Genomic DNA, 23,983 nt, shown 5'->3' with positions numbered 1-23,983 from the left:
TCATGCAGCCCCACAAAAGAACACTGCCACCACCATGTTCCACTGTAGGCACCATGCATTTTTCTTTGTACACCTCACCTTTGTGACACCATACAGTTTTGAAGCCATCCATTCCAAAAACATCTATCTTGGTCTCATTACTCCAGAGTACAAAGTCCCAGTAGTCTTATTCTTTTTGAGCATGGGCCCTGGTAAATTCTAGCTGGGCTTTTTGTACATTGGCTTTAGGAGAGGCTTCCTTCCTGGACAACACCCATACATGCCATTTTTCTGCATTGTGTCACAGGAAACAATCACCCAATTAGTCTGGCTTTCTACTTCTTTAGCTAACTGCAGTGAACTTGCATGGCAATTTTCTTCAACCCTTCTCATCAGTAGACGCTCCTGTCGAAGTGTTAACTTCCGTGGATGGCATGGACGTCTCTGTGAGATGGTTGCAGTTCCATATTTGTAAACTTTTTGTATCACTTTTGCTACAGTATTCTGACTGATAAGTAAAGCTTTGGTGATCTTCTTGTAGCCTTCACCTTTCTTGTGTAAAGAAATTATTTTCTCTCAGGCCTTGTGACATTTCTCTTTTATGTGGTGCCCTTGCTGACAGCATGAAATGGGAAGGGGTTTCCTTTGTTAAGTAATGCTCTTTTATAATCAACTGTCTGCTGGACACCTGTTTAATTAATAATTAGACTCATCTTTAGTTGAGTTCTTGTTCAGTAGGATTTTGTTGTCTAAAATTTAGCTTTGCTCCTAAGACTTACATTGGGGTCTATTCAACATGGTCCTAAATTAATTTGTTAGGAAAAATACTTTTTTGTGTGTGCAAATTAACAAATCTTGTTTGCAATCAATGGCTCACATTTGTGGGGAGTATTTTGTAGTATAGTGTCCTGTAGGAAATGTTGATTCTGAAAGGTAGGTAAAGGTTTTCTGACAAATCTGTTGGGGTGTACTCGTTTATGCTGAACATTGTACATGCCAAAGCTTTGTGGGCAGAAGTCTCACCTTTTTTTCAGTCTTCCATTCCTGATCTACAAGCTAAAATCTTTGTGCTGTCATTTTCAGAACATCAAGCGATATTAAAACCCCCAAAAAATGTAATATATATTGCTGGTTACCAATCCTTAAATGTGAGAGCCACGTTAGTGTTCTTTTTAGGCTTTTTTCACTTAATTTTCACAGGTTGATTTGGCCAGGAACACACTTCCTGTATTAGGCTGTCTCCTCTCTGGATTGAGGAGCAACAGTGCACCTTTGAAAAGCAACATTGTCAATCTGGGGAGAGGGTAGTGTTAGTTGCACTAGCAGATTTAGATGGAATTAACTAACAAATTAAAGCATAACTTCAGGTAACATGTTTTATGCAGCAACAGATACACTTTATTTGTTTCCATTTGGGATAACAGTTTCACATAAATGAATAAAAGTGTACCATTGTAAGCACCCCTGCCAGTGTTAAATAGTTTGTCTCAATCTTCTAACTGCCACTTTTGCTGGACAGTTTGTTCTGTTACAAAAAATTTAAATAATCACAGACTTGCTGTCCAAATCACCAGGTGAAAAAGACTACAAAAACAAAAGAATGCAACCACCACATCTAGACTGGTAAGCTGCAATATTTTACATTTTTGTTGTTGGGTTTATTATTGCTTTAAGTTCTCTGTACATTGAGCTCGACAAAGATGGATCCAGACAATTTAACAATGGACCCAACAATTTAACAAATTAAAAAAAAAGAGTTACATTCCCGGCATGCTGGGAATGCTAACTGTCACATTTGTTTGTGCTCTCAACCAAACTGTCAAACCATCAAATGGCTGGAGTCATCACTGATCACATGCGCAGCACCATGGCAGTTGCAGATCAAATTGGGGCTAACATGGCAGCTTCTTTGACTGAAAATGATAGAAGGGTTTAGTTCCACTTTAACAAAAAGTTACGTTATTTTAAATCCAGGCAGCTGGCTGACTAATGGCAAAGCCTCATATAAATTATCATTATGGCAATAAATGGAATACTTAAAAAGAGGGGTTTAAAGACAATGAGGTACTTCATGAACCTAACATGATCACTACCATACTATGAAAATTATGAGAACCCACTAAATAATCTACCATGACCTCATCACAAAAATTATTATCTTTCAGTTTAATACCTGAACACATCTCTCAAGATTAAAGCGGAGCTTCAGTCAAAAAAAAAATTCAGACAGCTCGTGTCTTCATAGCCAGCTACCCACTGCGCATGCTCGAGTAGCTCTGCGCCCTGTGAATGGTCCTGTACTCTTCTGGGACACGTGACATGTCCCAACTTCAGCTTCCGATCGCCTAGGCAATCACAGCAGAAGTGGGAGCGAGTACATGTCAAAATCGGGTATCCGCTCCCCCCCCCCCCCCCCCCCCCGAGAGGTGCCTATTCCTCATAGGGAGCAGGGGACCAGTACTTAAAGCGGAACTTCCCCTTTTGGTTGGAGCTCCACTTTAATGATGCCTTTGCAATGACAGAACCTGCAAATCTCTGCTGACAGAGATAAAAATGTAGGTGCACCTCTACAGGACCTCTCTATATACTACAGTCCTAACTCTAAAATTTCTACAGTCTCCATAGTAGGAGCACAAATAACAATGGATAGGTTAAGGGCAGGTATGCCTGGAGAGAGCCCACCCCTTCTAAAGACACAGGGACACACATGATGACCAGCAAAAGCACAAAGGCAGCGAAGGCATCCAGTGCGTCCCTGCACCCAATTCAAGCAATTGTACAAAGAAAATGGAAACCACCCCAACCTATGACTAGCCTTTGCAGCAAGGAGCATATGCAAGGAGCATAAGGAAGGACAACACACAACTCAAACAAACAAAGGATTTCCCAGCATACTTACCAGCCAGCCTGCAAAACAACCAAATTGACCTAACAGTTTACATTAAAAACAGAGGTTTTTGTTTGCACACATTTGCAAATATATACATAAGCCACAGTGCCCACAACAAGGGACCTCTGTATATACCGCAGTCCTATCTCTACAATTTCTAGAGTCTCCATAGTAGGAGCAAATATAACAATGGATAGGTTAAAGCGGAGTTCCACTCACCCTGAAAAAAATAAAAGTCAGCAGCTACAAAAACTGTAGCTGCTGACTTTTAAAAAACAGCCACTTACCTGTCCCTCGGTCCCACGTTGTGTCCCCTGCAGCCCGTTTCACTGGCCGTTATGTATTGCAGGAGGCCGGTACCTTCAGTGTGGGCACCCGGCTGTGATAGCTTGTAACTTCACAGCCAGGTGCCCACTGCACATGCGAGAGTAGCGCTGCGCTTCATGAATGGTCCTGTAGTCTTCTGGGACCTGTCACGTCCTGACCGTAAGTGGGAGCGGGTACCTGTCAAATTTGGGTACCACTCCCCCACTGCCCCCTAAAGGTGCCAATCCTTAATGGGGAGTGAGGGAGTAGTCCTTAAAGTGGAACTTCCTCTTTTGGGTGGAGCTCCGCTTTAAGGGCAAGCGTGCCTGGAGGGAGTCCACCCCTCCTTAAAGGCACAGGGATGCACGTGACACCCAGCAAAAGCACAATTGTAGCGAAGATATCCAGTGCATCCCTGCACCCAGTTCAACCAACTGAACAAAAAATGGTAACCACCCCAACCTATAATTAGCCCATGTGCTCCTAGTATGTTAGCTTTGGGAACACAGTATGTACAGAGGTCCCTTGTCGTGGGCACTGCGGCTTATGCATATATTTGCAAATGTGTGCAAACAAAACCCTCTGTTTTTAACAGGAACAGTTTGACAGGGGAATTTGGTTGTTTTGCAGGTTGGCTGGTAAGTGTGCTGGGAAATCTTTTGTTTGTTTATGATGTACGTTGCCCTTCCTTGAACACCTTGCTGCAAAGGCTAGTAATAGGTTGGTATGGTTGCAATTTTTTTTTGTACAATGACTATAATAGTGATTTTGAGCTTCAACAGCACATATGAAATATGCATATTTACATTAGTCCATGCTGGACCAATGTAACTATGCACTAAAACCTATACCTTGGTCAGACCTTTTTTCCCTCTTTTTAGAAGTTATACACATATAAAATACTGCTTAGATATCAACTAAAGGGGTATAAGAAACTTCACCTTGCAAAATGATCCTACCATGAGTGTAAAGTGTAAACGTGACGTGGTGTATAATTAATCAATTATAGCACTGGACAAATGGATATTTTATTTGATATCTCCCATTTTTGCTTCATTAATGACCCCAACAGTGTTGTAAAAGGTTACAGTTCCACACAACAGCGTCTTCCATATTTGATGTAAAATTAATTATAGAAGCTCCCTTGGACAGCAGCACAGCATGTTGTTCAGTGTTCTTTTCTTTATACATCTCACTGCCCTTATATTGTAACTTTCTATATTTGACTTTGACCCACAAAGTATTGCAACAATTGAGGTTGAGCATGTACGGCTTTTTTAAAGCTGAATTAAAAGTTTTTTCTTTTACAGTATTGTTTTTATTGATATTTTTAACAAGTAAATGTAAACATATATTTTCTTAAAAATTCTGTTTCTATTGTGCCCTCGATAAGCATAAGTCTCTGCAATCTGGATACATTTTTGTAACCCACTCCCCCCTCACCCCCCCCCCATCCTCACAAAGAGTATCATGGGTATCCTGACAATGTGAGTCATATCAATGCACATCCCTTGTGGGACACCTTTCTATTTTGGACATAGCAGTTTACAATTTTTGCGGTTTTATAACCAAAATATATATGTAAAAAAATAGAGAGGATAGAGAGGAGTTAGTAAAGAAAAAAATAGGAACAATCAAAGCAAAACAGACTTCAACACACCATCTGTCCCACAAGCCTAGAGCATAAATCTACATTTTTCCAGTGATATACTTTATCCATGGGTCCAATGTGTTTTCAAATAAATTCATCTTATCGCTCAATGTGGCCAAGAGTTTTTCATTTACCATTCACCATAAAAGTTTGGTATCTACTAGTGCAAAAAGGATGAATGAACACTTCCAGGACCTGGTGAATGCTATCCTCAAGGCTATGAAATTTGTCTTTAAATATGGCCTGGTGCACCCTCAATTGGTTGATTTAGTAGGGCTTGTAAGGGTGATTTTCTGAGATTGGTCTGGTAGTATATAAAATTGTGTATGTGGATCCAGAATCTCTTTACTTTCGGACATACCATATATGGAAAGCCATTCCCTTCTGCCAACAACCCTTGAAGCAACTGCGGGAGGCACCAGAGACATAGGATGCTTATCTGGTGGAGAACATGTACCATCTTAAGAATGCTTTTATACCTTCGTATAAACAAAATTGCCGCAGGACACTAAGTACATTTGGGATGGATGTAATCAGGGAGAAAACAACATGAGTATGTCATCTGTAAATAAGGCGCATTTATGCTCCTGCCCCCCACTCAGAATGTCTCTTATATCAGGATTTTCCCTCATCTTGATTGCTACAGGTTCAAGGGCCAAGAAAATCAAGGGGATAGATAGAAGACATCCTTGCTGCCTCAAAACATATTAAAACTTTGATTTGTTATCAATGCTATAGAATCGCTATATAGGGTTAGTAAGGTAGTTAAAGCGGAGTTCCAATCACCCTGTCAAAAAATAAAAGTCAGCAGCTACAAAAACTGTAACTGCTGACTTTTAAAAAACAGCCACTTACCTGTCCCTCGGTCCCGCGGTGTGTCCCCTGCAGCCCATTTCACCGGCCGTCATGTATTCCAGAAGGCTGGCATCTTCAGTGTGGGCCTGGGCCTAGGCGATCGGACTGGAAGTGGGAGTGGGTACCTGTCAAATTCGAGTACCTGCTCCCCCCCGCCCCCAAAAGGTGCCAAAACTTAATGGGGAGCAGGGGAGCAGTCCTTAAGCGGAACTTCCCCTTTTCGGTGGAGCTCCGCTTTAAAGTGGTTGTAAAGGCTGTTTTTTTTTTTTCTTAAAATAACAATCATGTTATACTTACCTGCTTTGTTCAATGGTTTTGCACAGAGCGACCCCAAACCTCCTTTTCTGTGGCCCCCGGACAGCGCTGTCTGCTCCTACTTTTCTCTGAGTACCCCATAGCAAGCCAATTGCTATGGGAGTACTTGTGCGCCCCTGTTCTCTCCTCACATGATTTGATTGACAGCAGCAGGAGCCAATGGCTCCCGCTGCTCTCAGCCAAGTTTGTGAGAGCACAAAGAGGGGATTGCAGAATGGAAGCCGGGCACAGGGCTGGATTGATACAGGACTAAAGTAAGTGTTTAAGGAGGGGCTGGGGGCAGTGTTATTTGAAGCTTTTTGCTTTAATACAGAGAATGCATTAATTGTAAAAAACCTTTGGCCTTTACAACCACTTTAACCTTTGTGACCAAATCCATACCTTTGTAAAACACAAAGCAGATAATCCAAGATACAGAGTCAAAGGCTTTCTGTCGGTCTAGGAAGAGCAGCATACCACTTTTTTCCCGCATACCAATCTGAGTTAATAGAGAAAATAATGCCTATAATCATTCTCATTTGATCAAATGCTTATCTTCAAGGGATGAAGCCTTCTTGGTCTGATTGAGTGTACTGTGACAAAAGGAATAAATCCTTGTGGCTAAAATTTTTGTCATAATTTTGAGATCTACATTTATTAAGGGCATAGGGTGGTAATTTGTAGTCTCCATGGTCTTCATCAGGTTTTCAGATGACATGTATAAAAGCTTTATTTTTATGCAGGGGTAAACAAGTGCCCCTCCTGATACAATTGAAAAGGGTGCAGAGCTGGGGAACCAAAATGTCTTGAAAGCCTGTCTGGACTTGGCACTTTCGTCAGATTTAGTTGATTGATAGCCATCTTAACTTTCCCCTCTGAAAATCCTTCCTCCATAAAATCTTTATGTTCTCTATTAAGTTTGGGGAGGGGAATAAACGTGAAGAAGTGATCTACCCTGTCCTTTGATGAGGGGTCCAGTGCTGCATAAAGTTTTGCATAAACATTGAAAAAATCCGGAACATGTATAGAATGTATAGAATCTACACCTAAGGAGGTAAAACTTTTTATTTTGAAACTGAAAGTTACACATTTAGTTGGATATTCTTCATTCATAAAGCGTGTCGTAGACAAACGTATTAGTGCTTGCACTTGATTCATGCACTAAGCTTTTGAATCTGCTCACTGCTGTGCACTTACCAATCACAGGCAAGATGGACCTGATGGGGAACTAATCTGAATTCCCCATCAGGCTCTGCCCACCCAACAGGCACAGCTGCCAGGAATTTGAGTTGTCGAGTGGCCAGAGCCCACTCTGAGATTAGTTTCCCATCAGGTCCAACTTGTCTTTAATTCCAAAGGTTTCATGAATTAGACACAGGCAATGATAAAACCACCAGAAAAGTGACATTACTGCTTTATTGATTTCCCCTGATTGTTTTCAGCAAGAACTTTATCTTCCACTATACCAGGGGTGGGCAACTGTGGCCCTCCAGCTGTTGTAGAACTATAAGTCCCATGAGGCATTGCAAAACTGACAGTTAAAAGCATGACTCCCAAAGGTAGAGGCATGATGGGACTTGTAGTTCACCAACAGCTGGAGGGCCACAGTTGCCCACCCCTGCACTATACCCATGAATGTTGTAGTGGTGACAGTGAGTATAAAACTACTAGCACATACCACCTACCTTTACACTGTCTTTCCAGCTCTACCCAGCGTCCTCCTTAATTGAACATACAATGGTCACCCATGACCATGTCATTGCACTGTGGGTTGGTATTAGCAGAGGTCATGTGTGTTCTCCACTACCTGAAAGTGGAGAAAGGACAGAAAATGCTCTGGGCCTTGCTTGAAACATACTGTAAATGTGGATGGTATGTACTGACATAATACAGAAAGTAAATGATATGCTTTATATGAGGCACAAAAGGCTTTCTGTATGTACTTTCACCACTGTCTCCAGCTGCTCCAATCTGCTTCCAGATTCTTCAGAAACCCCTGTGTAAATTTTGACTTTCTGTGAAACCTCCAACTACCAGGAATACCTGGTATGATTAGTAGTAGGGTTTTTATTGTATGTTTGTGTGTACATTTTATGTAGGCTATGTGTTTTTTAAATTTATACCTACAGTCAGGTCCATAAATATTGGGACATCGACACAATTCTAACATTTTTGGCTCTATGCACCACCACAATGGATTTGAAATGAAACGAACAAGATGTGCTTTAACTGCAGACTGTCAGCTTTAATTTGAGGGTATTTACATACAAATCAGGTGAATGGTGTAGGAATTACAACAGTTTGCATATGTGCCTCCCACTTGTTAAGGGACCAAAAGTAATGGGACAGAATAATAATCATAAATCAAACTTTCACTTTTTAATACTTGGTTGCAAATTTGCAGACAATTACAGCCTGAAGTCTGGAATGCATAGACATCACCAGACGCTGGGTTTCATCCCTGGTGATGCTCTGCCAGGCCTCTACTGCAACTGTCTTCAGTTCCTGCTTGTTCTTGGGGCATTTTCCCTTCAGTTTTGTCTTCAGCAAGTGAAATGCATGCTCAATCGGATTCAGGTCAGATGATTGACTTGGCCATTGCATAACATTCCACTTCTTTCCCTTAAAAAACTCTTTGGTTGCTTTTGCAGTATGCTTTGGGTCATTTTCCATCTGCACTGTGAAGCGGCGTCCAATGAGTTCTGAAGCATTTGGCTGAATATGAGCAGATAATATTGCCCGAAACACTTCAGAATTCATCCTGCTGCTTTTGTCAGCAGTCAGATCATCAATAAATACAAGAGTACCAGTTCCATTGGCAGCCATACATGCCCACGCCATGACACTACCACCACCATGCTTCACTGATGAGGTGGTATGCTTAGGATCATGAGCAGTTCCTTTCCTTGTCCATACTCGTCTCTTCCCATCACTCTGGTACAAGTTGATCTCGGTCTCATCTGTCCATAGGATGTTGTTCCAGAACTGTGAAGGCTTTTTTAGATGTCGTTTGGCAAACTCTAATCTGGCCTTCCTGTTTTTGAGGCTCACCAATGGTTTACATCTTGTGGTGAACCCTCTGTATTCACTCTGGTGAAGTCTTCTCTTGATTGTTGACTTTGACACACATACATCTACCTCCTGGAGAGTGTTCTTGATCTGGCCAACTGTTGTGAAGGGTGTTTTCTTCACCAGGGAAAGAATTCTTCGGTCATTCACCACAGTTGTTTTCCGCAGTCTTCCGGGTCTTTTGGTGTTGCTGAGCTCACTGGTGCATTCCTTCTTTTTAAGAATGTTCCAAATAGTTGTTTGGCCACGCCTAATGTTTTTGCTATCTCTCTGATGGGTTTGTTTTGTTTTTTCAGCCTGATGATGGCTTGCTTCACTGATAGTGACGGCTCTTTGGATCTCATCTTGAGAGTTGACAGCAACAGATTCCAAATGCAAATAGCACACTTGAAATGAACTCTGGACTTTTTATCTGCTCATTGTAATTAGGATAATGAGGGAATAACACACACCTGGCCATGGAACAGCTGAGAAGCCAATTGTCCCATTACTTTTGGTCCCTTAACAAGTGGGAGGCACATATGCAAACTGTTGTAATTCCTACACCGTTCACCTGATTTGGATGTAAATACCCTCAAATTAAAGCTGACAGTCTGCAGTTAAAGCGCATCTTGTTTGTTTCATTTCAAATCCATTGTGGTGGTGTATAGAGACAAAAATGTTAGAATTGTGTAGATGTCCCAATATTTATGGACCTGACTGTATATAACTATATACACAGGCCCCTTATGAGACAGCTTCGTTGCTCTCTGGGACCCATAAAGTCATTTTTTTCACTCTCCAATGGATAAACGTGACCCACCATGCAGCAGAGGGGTACCTCTTCCTTCTTAAATTATTGACAAAGCCTATGGCCATTGCCCTCCGTACCTAAGTTGCCATCAAGGGCCTGAGAATGGTTAGTGTTAATGGACCCCTGGCACTTTATGTGGATGATCTGATCCTATTTCAGCAAAACCTATCACTGCAGGCAGTCCTCTTAAAGTGTTACTAAACCCAGGACCCTGCATTCACTCTATCTGGTCTCCCTCAGTACGCAGAACATGGAAATTCAATTATTTTAGTAAATATAAACTTCTAAATACCTTTTCTCATCAGCAGTTAGAACAGTCTTGTGACTACCAGTGTCCAGCCAAGCACTGGTTAAAGCTTGCAGGAAGAGTTTACATTTTGCTCTAGGAGGATGCAGAACCCCTGACCTCTGTCTGGACAATGCTGATTGGCCCTGTGCTGATCACCTGTACTCTCCCAAGGAAAAAAACCTCTCTAGCAATACACACCAAACCGAGCATGTACAGAGTGTCTCCACACGATATGTCTTACCAGGTGATAAGAGGGGGACACTGGAAGAAGGGGAGGATCATAGAAGTCAGGATCAAACATCCTTTTTATACAATGCAGAGGATTAACCTCTTAAGTTCCAGGGTGAGTATAACAAGCATGCTTTACTGCATATACAGACTGATTTTACTGTTGTGGGTCTAGTGACACTTTAAGGAGTTTATCACCTTTTTTGGCCTGGAAGTTAACTGGACCAAATCACACATTCCCCCATTAGCTCCCAGAACGATGGCCATGGCAGACTCTGATCTCTCCCATTCCAATGAGTCACACAGATGCACTACTTGAGTGTTAAAATTTCTGCCAGAATAGCTGTCTTTATCCCTCTTAACCATACTCCATTATTTACTCTCAGCAAAAAACTGAGGCTTGGAAACACCTGCCCTCATCCTTGATTGGCAGGGTAAATCTCCTTAAAATGAAAATTCTGATGATGGTTCTGTACTTTCGAAGGGGTTTCCTTGTGCCAATACCAAATCATACTTGAGGCTAGGTTCACACCTATGTAGTTTGTGTTTGATCCATTTCTGCAGTGCTTATTGCAGAGCGTTTTGCATATTTGCTGCATTTTTTATGCTTTTTTTTTTGTTGCTAGGCAGATTAAAACACGGCAAAAACGTAGCAAAAACGCACTACTGTACATGCTTTTCTGCAGCGTCTCCATTGAAGTCTAAAGAACCAAAAACACAACTTTTTGCTTTAAAAAAATCCCTGACCCTTTCCAAAAGACGCACCAGGTGAAAATGCGGAGATGTGCATGTGTCCCATAGGAAATCATGTTAAATAGACTGTAGTGCTTTTCTGCAAAATGCTGCAGAAAATGCTTAGGTGTGAACCTAGACTACAAAAGAATTAAACTACCGTATTTGCCGGCGTATAAGACGACTTTTTGACCCTTGAAAATCTTCTCAAAAGTCGGGGGTCATCTTATACGCCGGTACACATGTTAGGGGGGCTGCGGCATTAAGTACAGGGGTTTGCAGGGGCTGATGTCTCTTACCTGGATCCAGTCCCACGACGATCCGGTCCAGGAAGCGCGGCGTCTCCTTCAGTTCGGCCACTGGATGTTCGTGCGGCTGCTCGGCTCCGCCTCCTCACCGGTGATTGGCCGCCAGAACTGTAGCTCAGGAAAGGCACACAGGCGGCCAATCACCGGCGAGGGGGCGGAGCCGAGCGGCCCCACGAAAATTGAGTGCCGGAGCAGCAGGTAAGTGTTCTGTGTAGAGGTGCTGCTGCAACCACATATGCTGGCTGCAGCAGCACCATACAAGAACAGGGTCAGCAAGTCTCAGTGGGAGGAATAGTGCCCCATCATTGGTGTCACTGATACCAATGATGGGGCACTATTCCTCCCACTGATACCAACGATGGGGCACTATTCCTCCCACTGACACCAATGATGGGGCACTATTCCTCCCCCCCACTGACACCAACGATGGGGCACTATTCCCCCCCCCCCACTGACACCAACGATGGGGCACTATTCCACCCCCCACTGACACCAATGATGGGGCACTATTCCACCCCTCACTGACACCAATGATGGGACACCATTCCTCCCACTGACATCAATGATGGGGCACTATTCCTCCCACTGACACCAATGATGGGGCACTATTCCCCCCACTGATACCAATGATGGGACACTATTCCTCCCACTGATACCAATGATGGGGCACTATTCCTCCCACTGATACCAATGATGGGGCACTATTCCTCCCACTGACACCAATGATGGGGCACTATTCCTCCCACTGACATCAATGATGGGGCACTATTCCTCCCACTGGTGTGCATTGGAAGAGGGGTAGTCTTATACGGCGAGTATAGCCCAAACCCTACATTTTAGCAGGAAAAGTAGGGGGGTCGTCTTATACGCCCAGTCGTCTTATACGCCGGCAAATACGGTGTTTGTCTTTTTTCTTTTTCCAGATGATAGTTGCCTGTAGATGGTTGCTTCAAGACAATGGGATACAATCACAATATTGAAAGCAGCATGCCCGGGATCATACAAGACCTTGCATCATCTACTTTTCAGGGGTATAACCTTACTATTCAGAGATTATAATCTCCATGGGGGGGGGAGTCAACACTGCATAGCAGCAAATCCATAGGCACCTTTGCTGTTGGGGGCTTAGCTGTTACAATATGATAATGAGGGACAGATCACTAGTAGAATGTGGGGGAGCACCGCCTGCCCCGGGAGCAGAAGATCAGGTAAGTAAAAGTGTTTTTACACTCACCTAAGGCAAAACTAGCAATTAACCCTTGCAGTGTGGGCCGCAGCTTTCACTGTGGACAGCGGCTGCCTGAAAAAACATGGTTGACTTTGGAACATGTTAAAACGTTCACAAGCTTGTAACAGACTATTAGCATACTTGACTTTCCAAAATGACATCTAAGCTTTACCCTGCATGATGAGGTCACTGCCTGCCTGATGCATTGCGCCTCAGTCTGCTTTCTAAAAGACTCAGGCTAGTCACTAGCACACTTCTACTGAATCCTGATTGTCATAGCACCCCTTTACCACACTCCCGCCACCATCTTTTTGGAGGAGTCATCCATCTTTTTAGCTCCAAAAAGATGGTGGTGGGAGTGTGGTAAAGGGGTGCTATGACAATCAGGATGCAGTACATATTTAAGAGCATGGTGTTGTTGACTAGCCTGAGCCTTTGAGAAAGTCAACTGGGATGCAATGCATCAGGAGGGCACTGACCCCATCATGCTGGGTGAAGCTTAGATGCCATTTTGGAAAGTCGAATATGCTAATACAGGGCTTGACAAATTTGCTTTAAATCTAGGAGCTAGTTTTTTAAATCAGCTGCCCGGTGCCTGAAACTGCATGTCTGGGGGATCGGGCAATAGGAATTGCTCACGCCTGGTGCCAAAGTTTTTTGTATAGTTTATAGTATAATGTTTTGCAAAAAAGTAATTTTTCTCCTTCACTGATGAGGCTGCACTGATAGGCTGCACTTATGGGCAATGATATGCAGCACTGATGGGCAATGATAGGCGGCATTGATGAGGAGGCACTGATAGGCGGTACTGCTGGGCACTAATAGGTGGCACTGATGGGCATTTATATGCAGCACTGATGAGGTGGCAATGATGGGCACTAATAGGCAGCACTGATATGCAGCAATGATGAGGAGGCACTGATAGGTGGAACTGATAGGCAGCACTGATGTGTAGCACTGGTGGGCACTGATAGGCAGCAGTGATGAGGAGGCAGTGATAGGCGCTAATAGGCGGCACTGATTAGGCTGCACTGATATGCGGTACTCATGGGCAGTGATAGGCAGCACTGATGGGTACTAATAGGTATCACCAATGGGTATCACTGATGGGCACTGATTAGGATACACTGATGAAGAGGCACTGATGAGAACTGATGAGTAGGTACTGATTAGGCTGCACTGATAGGTGACACTGATGGGCACTGATTTGTGGCCCTGATGAGTAGCACTGATAGGCAGCACTGATGAGGAGGCACTGATAGGCACTAATAGGTGACACTAATGAGTAGGCACTGATTAGGCTGCACAAATATGTGGCACTGATAGGTACTGATAGGCAGCACTGATGAGGAGTCACTGATAAGTGGCACTGATGGGTACTGATAGGCAGCACTGATGATGAGTCACTGATAAGTGGCACTGATGGATACTGATAGGCAGCACTGATGAGGAGTCACTGATAAGTGGCACTGATGGGTACTGATAGGCAGCACTGATGATAAGTCACTGATAAGTGGCACTGATGGGTACTGATAGGCAGCACTGATGAGGAGTCACTGATAAGTGGCACTGTTGGGTACTGATAGGCGGCACTGATATGGAGGCACTGATAGAAAGCACTGATGAGGCTGTACTGATAATCAGCTTGGGTATGTTCTGTTACCTAACTCAACCTGTGTTTCCCTCTTAGTGGGGGAGGGGGTGGATAAAAGGAACTGAAGCTATAGCCATCTGCTCCACACTCCCTGTCCACTCACTGGCTAAATCTGGTGCCAACAACTGCAATCCCAGCGCCTAGATGTCAAACTGGAAAGGAGATGTCGGAGGTGGGCAGGCAGTGAAAGCAAGTAAGGGGAAGCCCTCAGTCAGGGTGGAAGGCTCTCCGCGCTCATCACAGCCCCGCCCACCAGAGGAAGACGCTGGTTCCCACAAAAAAGCGCTGAATCCAGCTTCAGCAGGCCTCAATTACCGGGGGGGCCCTAGGCATGTATCCTAGGCGCTAGGACGCAATTTACAGTCGCCATGGCGACCTGGTGCTTGGGATTTGTCGAGCCCTGTGCTAATAGCCTGTTACATACTTCTATGAAATTTTTAACATGTGAGTGGAATTTTAACTTTCTTTTTTTCTCTCAATCCATTCTAACATTCTGCTTAAACTTTGTGATTTTTAATAGTACTGCTTAGACCTTGAAGAAGGGGACATACCCCGAAAGCTTGTCCTCAAAATTGTATGTTAGTGCAAATAAAAAAAGTATCACGGACAGTACTCAATTGTTTCTGTCGCAAATGCACTAATACGGCTACAATCACCTCAAGCAACTTTCTTATGGAAATAAAGTAGTGGTCTGCACTGTTGGATGTCTCTTTGCTTCCTTTTAGTATATCTATCCCTGGGAGATTGGTAATGACCAGGTGAATGCTGAAGAAGATGACCCTCCTTTTGCAGTGGGGTCCATGATATATGGTGAGGAGACACCCATGAGGTGTGGTGAAGGGCACAGTGGTGTTTATTCACACTGCAGGAAGTCATATTGTTGTTCTGACAAGAATTGATATATTGATTGAGGATTGCACGAAGATTGATTGGTGTACGGGACTCTTATATTGGACTACATGTTTTTTTGTTTTTTATGCTTTAAGAGCTATATTTTTTTTTTTTTGCACATTCACAAAATGATACTGAATACTGGGGTGATCTGTTTATAATAAAGGGTTATGGTATGAGGATATATATTTTATTTTATTTTTAGCACAGTGGCTAAATGGTTAGCATTTCCACCTGGCAGTACTAGGGTTGTTTGTTCAAATCCCAACCACAATACCACCTGCCTGGAGTTTGCATGTTCTCTCTGTGCCTGCGTGGGTTCCCTCTGGGTACTCCGGTTTCCTCTTGCACTCCAAAGACATGCTGATAGGTGAATTGGCTCCTGTCTAAATTGGCCCTAATATGTGTAAGTATGAATGTAAATTAGATTGTACACCCCTTGAGGGTTAGGGACTGACGTAAAAGTACAATATATATGTAAAGCGCTGCGTAAATTGATGGCACTATATAAGTACCTGAAATAAATAAAATATGTCAAATTGGAAGCACTTCACCAGTATTTAAGATAGATTCATTAACAGAGTGAAGCGATTGCACAGTTGGGTTGCAGCTGCTTTCCTGATTTAACAGCTTCCTGACCACCCTATAGCAGAAATACTGCTAAAGGGCAGCATGGGTGCGCAAAATCACATATATATGCACGTGATTTTGCATTTTCAGGTAGGGGGCATGCGCGAGCCGTGCACCGCCATTTGCGGCTGCAGCTGTTAATCATCGGATCTCGGCCGGTGATTACCCGCTGGCGCCTGGTGATTACCGAGAATCTCCGACAGGGAGGAGGACTGTTTTGTTTACTACCAGTTCTCCTCCCTGTCAGCTCGGACACATTACTTTGGATGGCTTCGCACAGCACAGCCATCAAAAGCAGTGTGCTTACAGTGAAGCACACAGACACCGCCCCCTAGTAAAACACTCCCTACACACAGCTAACCCTTTGATCGCCCCCCACGAATGTCCGCCACAGTCCTGCTATAAGTCGCTGATCGCCGCCATTACTAGTTAAAAAAAAAAATTCTAGTATCTATACCACCATTTGTAAACACTATAACTTTCATGTAAACCAATTCATTTACACGTATTGGGATTTTTCTTAGCAAAGACATGTAGCAGAATATGTTTTGGCCTACATTTATGATGAAATTAGATTTTTTAAATTTTTATACTGGACAGGTTTAATAGCAAAAAGTTAAAAATATTGTTTTTTTTTTCGAAATTGTCGGCTTTTTTTTATAGTGCAAAAAATTAAAAATGCACAGGCGATCAAATACCACAGAAAGAAAGCTCAATTCATGGAGAAAAAAGGACATAAATTTAATTTGGGTGCAGTGTTGCATGACTGTGCAATCGTCAGTTAAAATAACGCAGCGCCGTAACGCAAAAAATGGCCTGGTCAGGAAGGGGGGTAAATCCTCAGGAGGGCAAGTGTTTAATCTGATTTATATTACAGATTTATTTATTTATTTATAGTTGCTGTTGTAGAGTACTAATAGCACAGGGAGGGAGTGTTCTAGTTTTAGAGTGTAGTTGGAAGCCTGGGTGTGAGTCAGATGGTTTACTTCAGGTCAGCCTGGAGGTATCTACAGGTCAGTCCCCTGGTACCTCCCCCTGGTTCTAGAAGCTTGGAGAAGTTTCTAGAAGCCACTGGGTGGAGGCCAGGAGGAGCTGATTTGCATATTCATGGCAGTATGACCAATCCCAGGCAGGAGGATTAGCAGTGTGGGAGACTGGCCCAAATATATGAGACAGCCTGGCCAGCAAGAGAATCAGGCAGAAGAGAGAGTGCTGAGGTGGGCTGCTGTGTAGTCTGTAGGGCTCTACAGGTCAGTCCTCTGGTACCTCCCCCTGGTTCTAGAAGCTTAGAGAAGTTTCTAGAAGCAACTAGGTGGAGGCCAAAAGGAGCTGATCTGCATATTCATGGAATTATGACCAATCCCAGGCAAGAGGCTTGGCAATATGGGAGACTGGCCTAAAAATATGACCGAGCTTGGCCAGCAATAGAATCAGGAAGAAGATGGAGTGCTGATGTGTAGGCTGGAGGGCTCTACAGGTCAGTCCTCTGGTACCTCCCCCTGGTTCTAGAAGCTTGGAGAAGTTTCTAGAAGCCACTAGGTGGAGGCCAGGAGGAGCTGATCTGCATTTTCATAGAATTATGACCAATCCCAGGCAGGAGGCTTGGCAGTGTGGGAGAATGGCCCAAAAATATAAGCGAGCCTGGCCAACAATAGAATCAGGAAGAAAATGAAGTGCTTAGGTGTGCTGCTGTGTAGCCTGAGAGGGGACTACAGAGAAGAGGGGGTTCTGCCTCCAGGCTGGAGGCAGAAAGGAAAGGAAGCTGGCAGAGGGAGCTCTACCCTACAGTCCACTGAGGAAGGACAGCCTGTTAGCCTGGAAGGAAACAAGCCAGCAAAAGCCTGAAAGAAGTTTTCCAAAGCTGCAGGACACAAGGACATTGTGAATACCTCTACACCCCTGGGGTCTACAGGAGAGAGGGCTGCTAGGTGCTATACCCAACCAGTTCTCCCTGGGACAGTGCTGTAAGCTTGTACTAGAATCTCTTGCTCTAGGACACTCTTCAAAAGACAGTCAGATGGATGGGTAGTTTCTAGCTGGGGACTGAAGAAGTTCACTTAGAGGGGACCAAGAGCTCCTCACAGAGACTGATGCCACTCCAGAGGTATTAGAAAGTCCAAGAGTTATTCGTTTCAAGTCGAGTTGAGCATCCCATATATCCCAAGATCAGGGGTGTCAAACTCAATTTCATTGTGAGCTGCATCAGCCTTATGGTTGTCCTTATAGGGCCAGTTGTATCTGTGGCTGCATGGAGAAGTGCAGGATCTGTCTTCCTCTCTGCTGTTGATTGCTGAGACAAGGTGGGGCAAAGACGAAAAGGGTGCTGCAGCTACAGGAGAGGTGCAAGGGCCAGATGAAATGACCTGGTGGGTTGGATTTGGCCCATGGGCCTTGTGTTTGACACATGTGCTCTAGAGTAGACCCTATCCAAGTTGTTTATCTCCAAATAAAACAACAAAAACAAGCCCGTGAACTCATTACTGACTCTGAATGAACGGTGGAAAATGTGTGTTGCCTGGCCATACAGGAAAATAGAGGAACCCAAAACCAGTGTTTCTCAAGGGGGTAGCGCTACATGTACAATACCTTTTTTGGCGTCCATAGAAGGATACAGCTTCTGTATGTGTGTATAGCCATTGGGCCCTAGGGGCTAAAGTTTATTTTGCCTAGTTCCACCTGACCATGGTTCTGATACATTTTTGGTAATATACTGTTCCTTTATTCCTCAATAGACTCAGAGAAATCGATTTTACTGGAAGCACAAACATCTCATTTCTCCTTTTTGCTACTTTTAAATTTATCTGAGCAACTGACATTGCTGTTTCCGTAGTCCCAATCCGTACAGAGTACACATTGACTCGTACCTCCTGTGTAATCAGATATTCTATACATAGATACAATAGTTTTGGAATAAATTGTGTCTAGAAGGATTAGTGTTTTCTTTGGAGAAAACTGAAGCCCTTCAAAGGATTCACTGGAACACATAAACGATGACGTCAATGAAATGTTCCAGTTTCCCAAACTTCTCTGCCCTCTAATGGCTGAACTTCGGCACTACACGCTAGATATCAGTTTGAAGGATTGGTCATAAATCCAGGAACAGAAGACGTTCAAAATTCTGAAGCCTGGCGCGCCATGTTTATTAGTGGCAAATGACATTATGTGAAAAGCATACTGACACTTGATGACAGAACAACAGGCATTTTATAGAGCGCTCTATCTACAGGTTACTGTGTCTGAGGTTTCGTTATTGTTTTTCCGTTTTGCAGAGGAATACGTGACTTGTGTACGTAACGCTGATCGTAAGCTTGACGTGCACAGTCTGAGGCGAAGGCAGTGGAGGTGGAGCCGAGGGGATGATGTCACGGCGAACTGGCGCGGTAAGGCTAAATTCTGACATGGCGGGAGGCGGGAAAAGAACAACACAAGATACGCAACAGGTGAGGGGACCCGCGGAGCGTACAGGGGCCACAGGCTCCTCGCTACCTATCCCGGCTATAGTCGAGGCTGCGGTTGTATCCTGTACATATCGCCTGACATAGCGGCTTCATCCACTTCCTACAGCTGGCCATACACACGGATGGCTGAATGCATGCAATTCTACCATACCTCACCGTTGGGGTGTATAGAAGTATATGAGTCAGGATGGAGCAGGACTTCTATTAATAAAAGCCATATAATCCACAATTAAGGGGAAGTTCTGGGCAGTCCTGCATACCGTTTACACGGTACAAAAAAAAATAAAAAATCGGAAGATCATTCAACCATTTGCCTATCAGACACTTATACCCCCCTTCCTGCCCACGCCAATTTTCAGCTTTCAGCGCTGTCGCACTTTGAATGACAGTTGCGCGGTCATGCAACACTGCACCCATGACATTTTTATCATTTTTTTTCACACAGATAGAGCTGTCTTTTGGTGGTGTGTACTCGCCGCTGGGTGTTTTATTTTTTGCGCTATAAACAAAAAAAGAGCAAAAAATGTGGAAAAAATGTCTTTCTATTATAAAATTTTGCAAACAGGTAATTTTTCTCCTTCGCTGACATACGTTGATTAGGCTGCACTGAGTGGTGGCACTGCTGGGCATACCCTGATGATCAGTGCCGATGTGCTCTGTGACAGCTGCTGGTTATCGCAGTGCTTCCCTCATGCTGTGTCAGTGTGAGGAAAGTGCAGCTGATATCCAGCAACTGTATTTACCTGGTGATCTGCTGTGTTGTTGGACAATGCTGATCATGTGGTAAAAGGCCACTGTGATTGGCCTTTTACCGCATCACGTGATCAGCTGCGTCCGTAGGACGTCCTCCCAGAACTGGACAACCTCACTGTAGCCGTCATTCGGCTATAGCACTGTTGGCAAGTGGAAAAACCCCCAAAACATTATATATTTTCTGAAAGCAGACACCCTGGAGAATAAAATAGTGATAGTTCCTTTTTCTTTTTTTTGACACAATCTTAGCGCAACGGTTTAGGAAACACACAATCTCAGTATAAATAAATACACTAAAGTTAATTATAAGCATAGTCAATCACCCAATATAGAATATAAATTATCAGGGTGTGCTGAGTATAGCCTGGTTCACATCTATGCAGGTTGTTGCGGATGTTGGAATCGCAGCAATTCCGGCATCCGCAGTAAAATCTGCTGTTTAAAAACGCACGGTGCTGCCATTCATTCTGAATTTAAAAATACATTGTGAGTGTGGTAACCTCAGGGAAATTGCACCATGTGAGTTCGCGGCTGCTGTGTTTTTAGAATGGTGCAGGAACCTTATTCCTGCATGAAAAGCGGGCATGGCAACCTATTCAAATGAATGAGCTGCTGTGCCTGCGCACACAAGGGCCACCAACCTGCATAGATGTGAACCAGGCCTAAATAGTTACTCAACATGTCAAACCATAAAGTGGAGCAATACTCACCTCAGCTCCAGCGATGCGGCATCCTCCAGCTCCCTGCCCAGCTGGTGACATCTTCTGGTGTGAGGCTTCCGGGGTCTCGATTGCTAACTGCTGCCATTGGCCAGGCGGGGATGACGTCACTCCTGTACATGTGTGGGAGTTGAGTCAGATTCGGCATTGCTGAATTGTACAGTGAGCTGTGCGTGCGCTGCTCACTGTACAAGGCCAGACAGGTAAGTGGCTTTAATGCAGAATAACCTAAGCGTTTCTCTGCATTAAAAATCCTGTCTGTCCATCCATTTTAATGCCTTAGTTTGAAGTTCTACTTTAAAATTGCATGTGCCTGTGAAACAGTGACAAACTTTGGTACCCTATATTTTCCATAGGCGACAACTGAAAATTCCTACAGGTCATCATTATAGGGTTAAAGAGGAACCAAACCCATCAATTTTAACAGTTTCAAAAAACTGTTTTGTTCCTGGCATGCAATTCTAGCTGTCACATTGGCTTTAGCTCTCAAACAAACTATCAAACCATCAAGTGGCTGATGTCCTAACTGATCACATCATGGCAGTTGCAGATCAAACAGGCTAAGATGGCAGCTTCCTTGGCTGAAAAGGATAGGAGGGTTTACTATAACTGTGAATAAGGGGTCTATAATTATTGCTGTCACTCTCTGGCATGTGCGGCGGTATGTATCGTAAAATGCAATCATTCTTTTCAAGCATAGGCTCCCCTGACGCATATTTATGTTTGTACATTTGTGTATGTGGTGGCTCCAAAATTTTATTTTTTTTGAAGGGGGGGATTTTAAGTGCTTGAGTGTGACCAAGAGAGCAAGGTGGCCCCCCAACTGTGAGGTCAGCCTTCACTTTGCTAAGACTACAGATAGGGTGAGAGGGTTCCACAACCCAAATCGTCTCCTGTTACAAGAGAGTCTGTTGTTTTCAGTTGCTTTAGTTCAGTACACCTTATCACAGTTTGCCACTTTGAGACATAGACTCATGCAGGCCATAGATGGGTCGAAAATCAGCCGATTTTTCGTCCGAAAACAAAATTGGCCGATTTTCGGATCGTTAGTGGGTTAATTGTTCGAACATTTTTTGGTATTTTGGCAGATTTTTTTTTTTATCGGTAAAGTTGGAAAAAGATCGGCCGATTTTGCCGATCGGCCGATTTTCGCAGCAATTATGGGCAAATCAGCCGATCTTTTTACCGATAAAATATCTGCGCATGAGCAGTGACCTGCAAGAGGAAGACAAAAGGATGATGATGAGGAAGCAGAAGAAGAGGATGAGGAAGCAGAAGAAGAGGATGAGGAAGCAGAAGAAGAGGATGAGGAAGCAGAAGAAGAGGATGAGGAAGCAGAAGAAGAGGATGAGGAAGCAGAAGAAGAGGATGAAGAAGAATTCCAGTCCTGCAAAAAGTGTCCCTGCAGAGAGCTCCGCTATTTCTGTGACAGTGCTTTGACATTTATAGCGGTTGCAACAATGTATCTATTTGTTTCTGAATAAAAACATCTGTATCCTAAATGGATACAAATAGATACATTGTTGCAGCCACTATAAATGTCAAAGCACTGTCAAAGAAATAGCGGAGCTCTCTGCAGGGACACTTTTTGCTGGCTGTAGACGGGATGAAAATCGGCCGAATTTTTTATTTTTTTTTTACCATTCCTGGTAACGTCGGCCGCTTGAACGACCAATTTTTGTTTTTTTAAAGAAAAATCATCCAGTTTTCTCCCCATCTATGGCCTGCATTACTAGCCCATTCAGTACCGCAGTCTACTGTTTTAGTGTCTCCCCCATTGCTCTGAAAGGAGGACTCTTGCTACTGCACGTGTCCTTGCAGGCAGGAATACTGTTAGTATCTCATATCAAATCTATTCCAGCTGTAAAGGAACTTGCTTCATCAGGCCAATTCGCCACCTATAAGAATTCAATTCCACTGAAGTCTACTCCTGCCCCTTTCTCAACTTGAACAGTTCTTGCCTTCATCTTCCTCATAAAGGGACTCTCCCCAATTTTGCTATCATCAGTCTAGGGGGAGCGTTTCTTGCTACTGTACCTTTTTTCCACCACACACAGCATTTTGCTTTTAGGCCAAAAAGTTCAATTTTGATTTCATCTGGCCAGAGCATCTTCTTCCACATGTTTGCTGTGTCCCTCACATGGCTTATCGCAAACTGCAAATGGGACTTCTTATGGCTTTCTGTCAACAATGGCTTTCTTCTTGCCACTCTTCCATAAAGGCCAGATTTGTGGAGTGCAGGACTAATAGTCGTCCTGTGGACAGATTCTCCCACCTGAGCTTTGGATTTCTGCAGCTTGGGATGTTAAGCAGTTAATCAGTCCCCCCCCCAGTGTCAGAATGCCTGCCGCAGTCCCACTATAAGTTGCTGATCGCTGCCATTACTAGTGTAAAAAAAATACAAATAAGAATTCCAGTGTATATATACCGCCATATGTAGACCCTATAACTTTCACGTAAACCAATTAAATTACATGTATTGGAATTTTTCTTTTTTTTTTTTTTTTTTAGCAAAAATGTAGCAGAATACATTTTGGCATATATTTATGAAGAAATTTGATCTTTCCCGAGTCATCTTCTAGGACAGCTCACTTGAGAGATAGGGCTCCTCCCAGGAAACACCCGCTCCACCTTTTTTTCCCCTTTATAGGCGTCCTCTCTCCCATTGGCCCCCAGTTTTAGTGTTTCCTCCGGCCAGGAAGGAGCTACGCCCGTTTTTTATTTTTTATCTGGGCTCTCTGGCGGAGTACAGAGGGTCCCTGGCTGGGGCCCCCCCCTTCCTCCAAGCAAGGCAGGGTCCTTGTGAGGGGAGGGGGACCTTTCAGCCAGTTTCACCAGGGATGCCCGTTGTGGGATGGGGGCGTCGGCCCCAGATGGTCCCAGCGGGGCTCTCCAGGGGGGTAGAGCCCGCTCCGCCGACCGAGGCATTGGTGCCTTTCCCTGGGGGTTCAGGTAAGTCTTACCTGCTCCTGGATCCCGTGCAGCATGGCCAGGAGGCTCGGCTGCGGTGGGTCTGGACGCTGCGATCGCGTCACTTCCGGGCGCCGGGTGTCGTCACTTCCGGTCGCCGGGTGTCGTCACTTCCGGCGCAGGAGCAGGGAACGGCCGCCGCCATCTTGGAAATGGGCGGCGGGCCGTGGAAGGAACCCGTGCCACGGCCGCTTCTCCACCGGCGGCCGTGAGAGGGGGGTCGGCGAGGGGGGATCGCAGGGGGGGGCGGAGCCCACCTGCCCCTGAAAAACCGTCGCACCGAGGC

At 44.2% G+C, this 23,983-nt stretch overlaps 1 protein-coding gene across 2 annotated transcripts in view; it reads left to right on the top strand.

Annotated features, from left to right (window-relative positions):
- The first annotated feature begins 19,029 nt into the window (after positions 1–19,029).
- The window catches only part of HPF1 (histone PARylation factor 1), a 38,350-nt gene continuing 33,396 nt past the window's right edge, over positions 19,030–23,983 (top strand). The window contains exon 1 of one of the 2 annotated variants that reach the window (XM_089684029.1): positions 19,030–19,177. In XM_089684029.1, coding sequence (XP_089540155.1) covers positions 19,154–19,177 — 24 coding nt within the window. In that variant the 5' untranslated portion in view covers positions 19,030–19,153. Of the gene's footprint in view, positions 19,238–23,983 lie in introns of both variants that reach the window. The other variant, XM_089684028.1, reaches the window with a different exon arrangement.

This window comes from Staurois parvus, unplaced genomic scaffold, assembly GCF_062004578.1.
Source record: "Staurois parvus isolate SC_StPar_1 unplaced genomic scaffold, SC_StPar_1.0 ptg000334l, whole genome shotgun sequence".
In the NCBI taxonomy this organism is placed as follows: Eukaryota; Metazoa; Chordata; class Amphibia; order Anura; family Ranidae; genus Staurois; species Staurois parvus.
The sequence above is the reverse complement of the archived record's forward strand: the minus strand, read 5'-3'. Positions and strand labels throughout refer to the sequence as shown.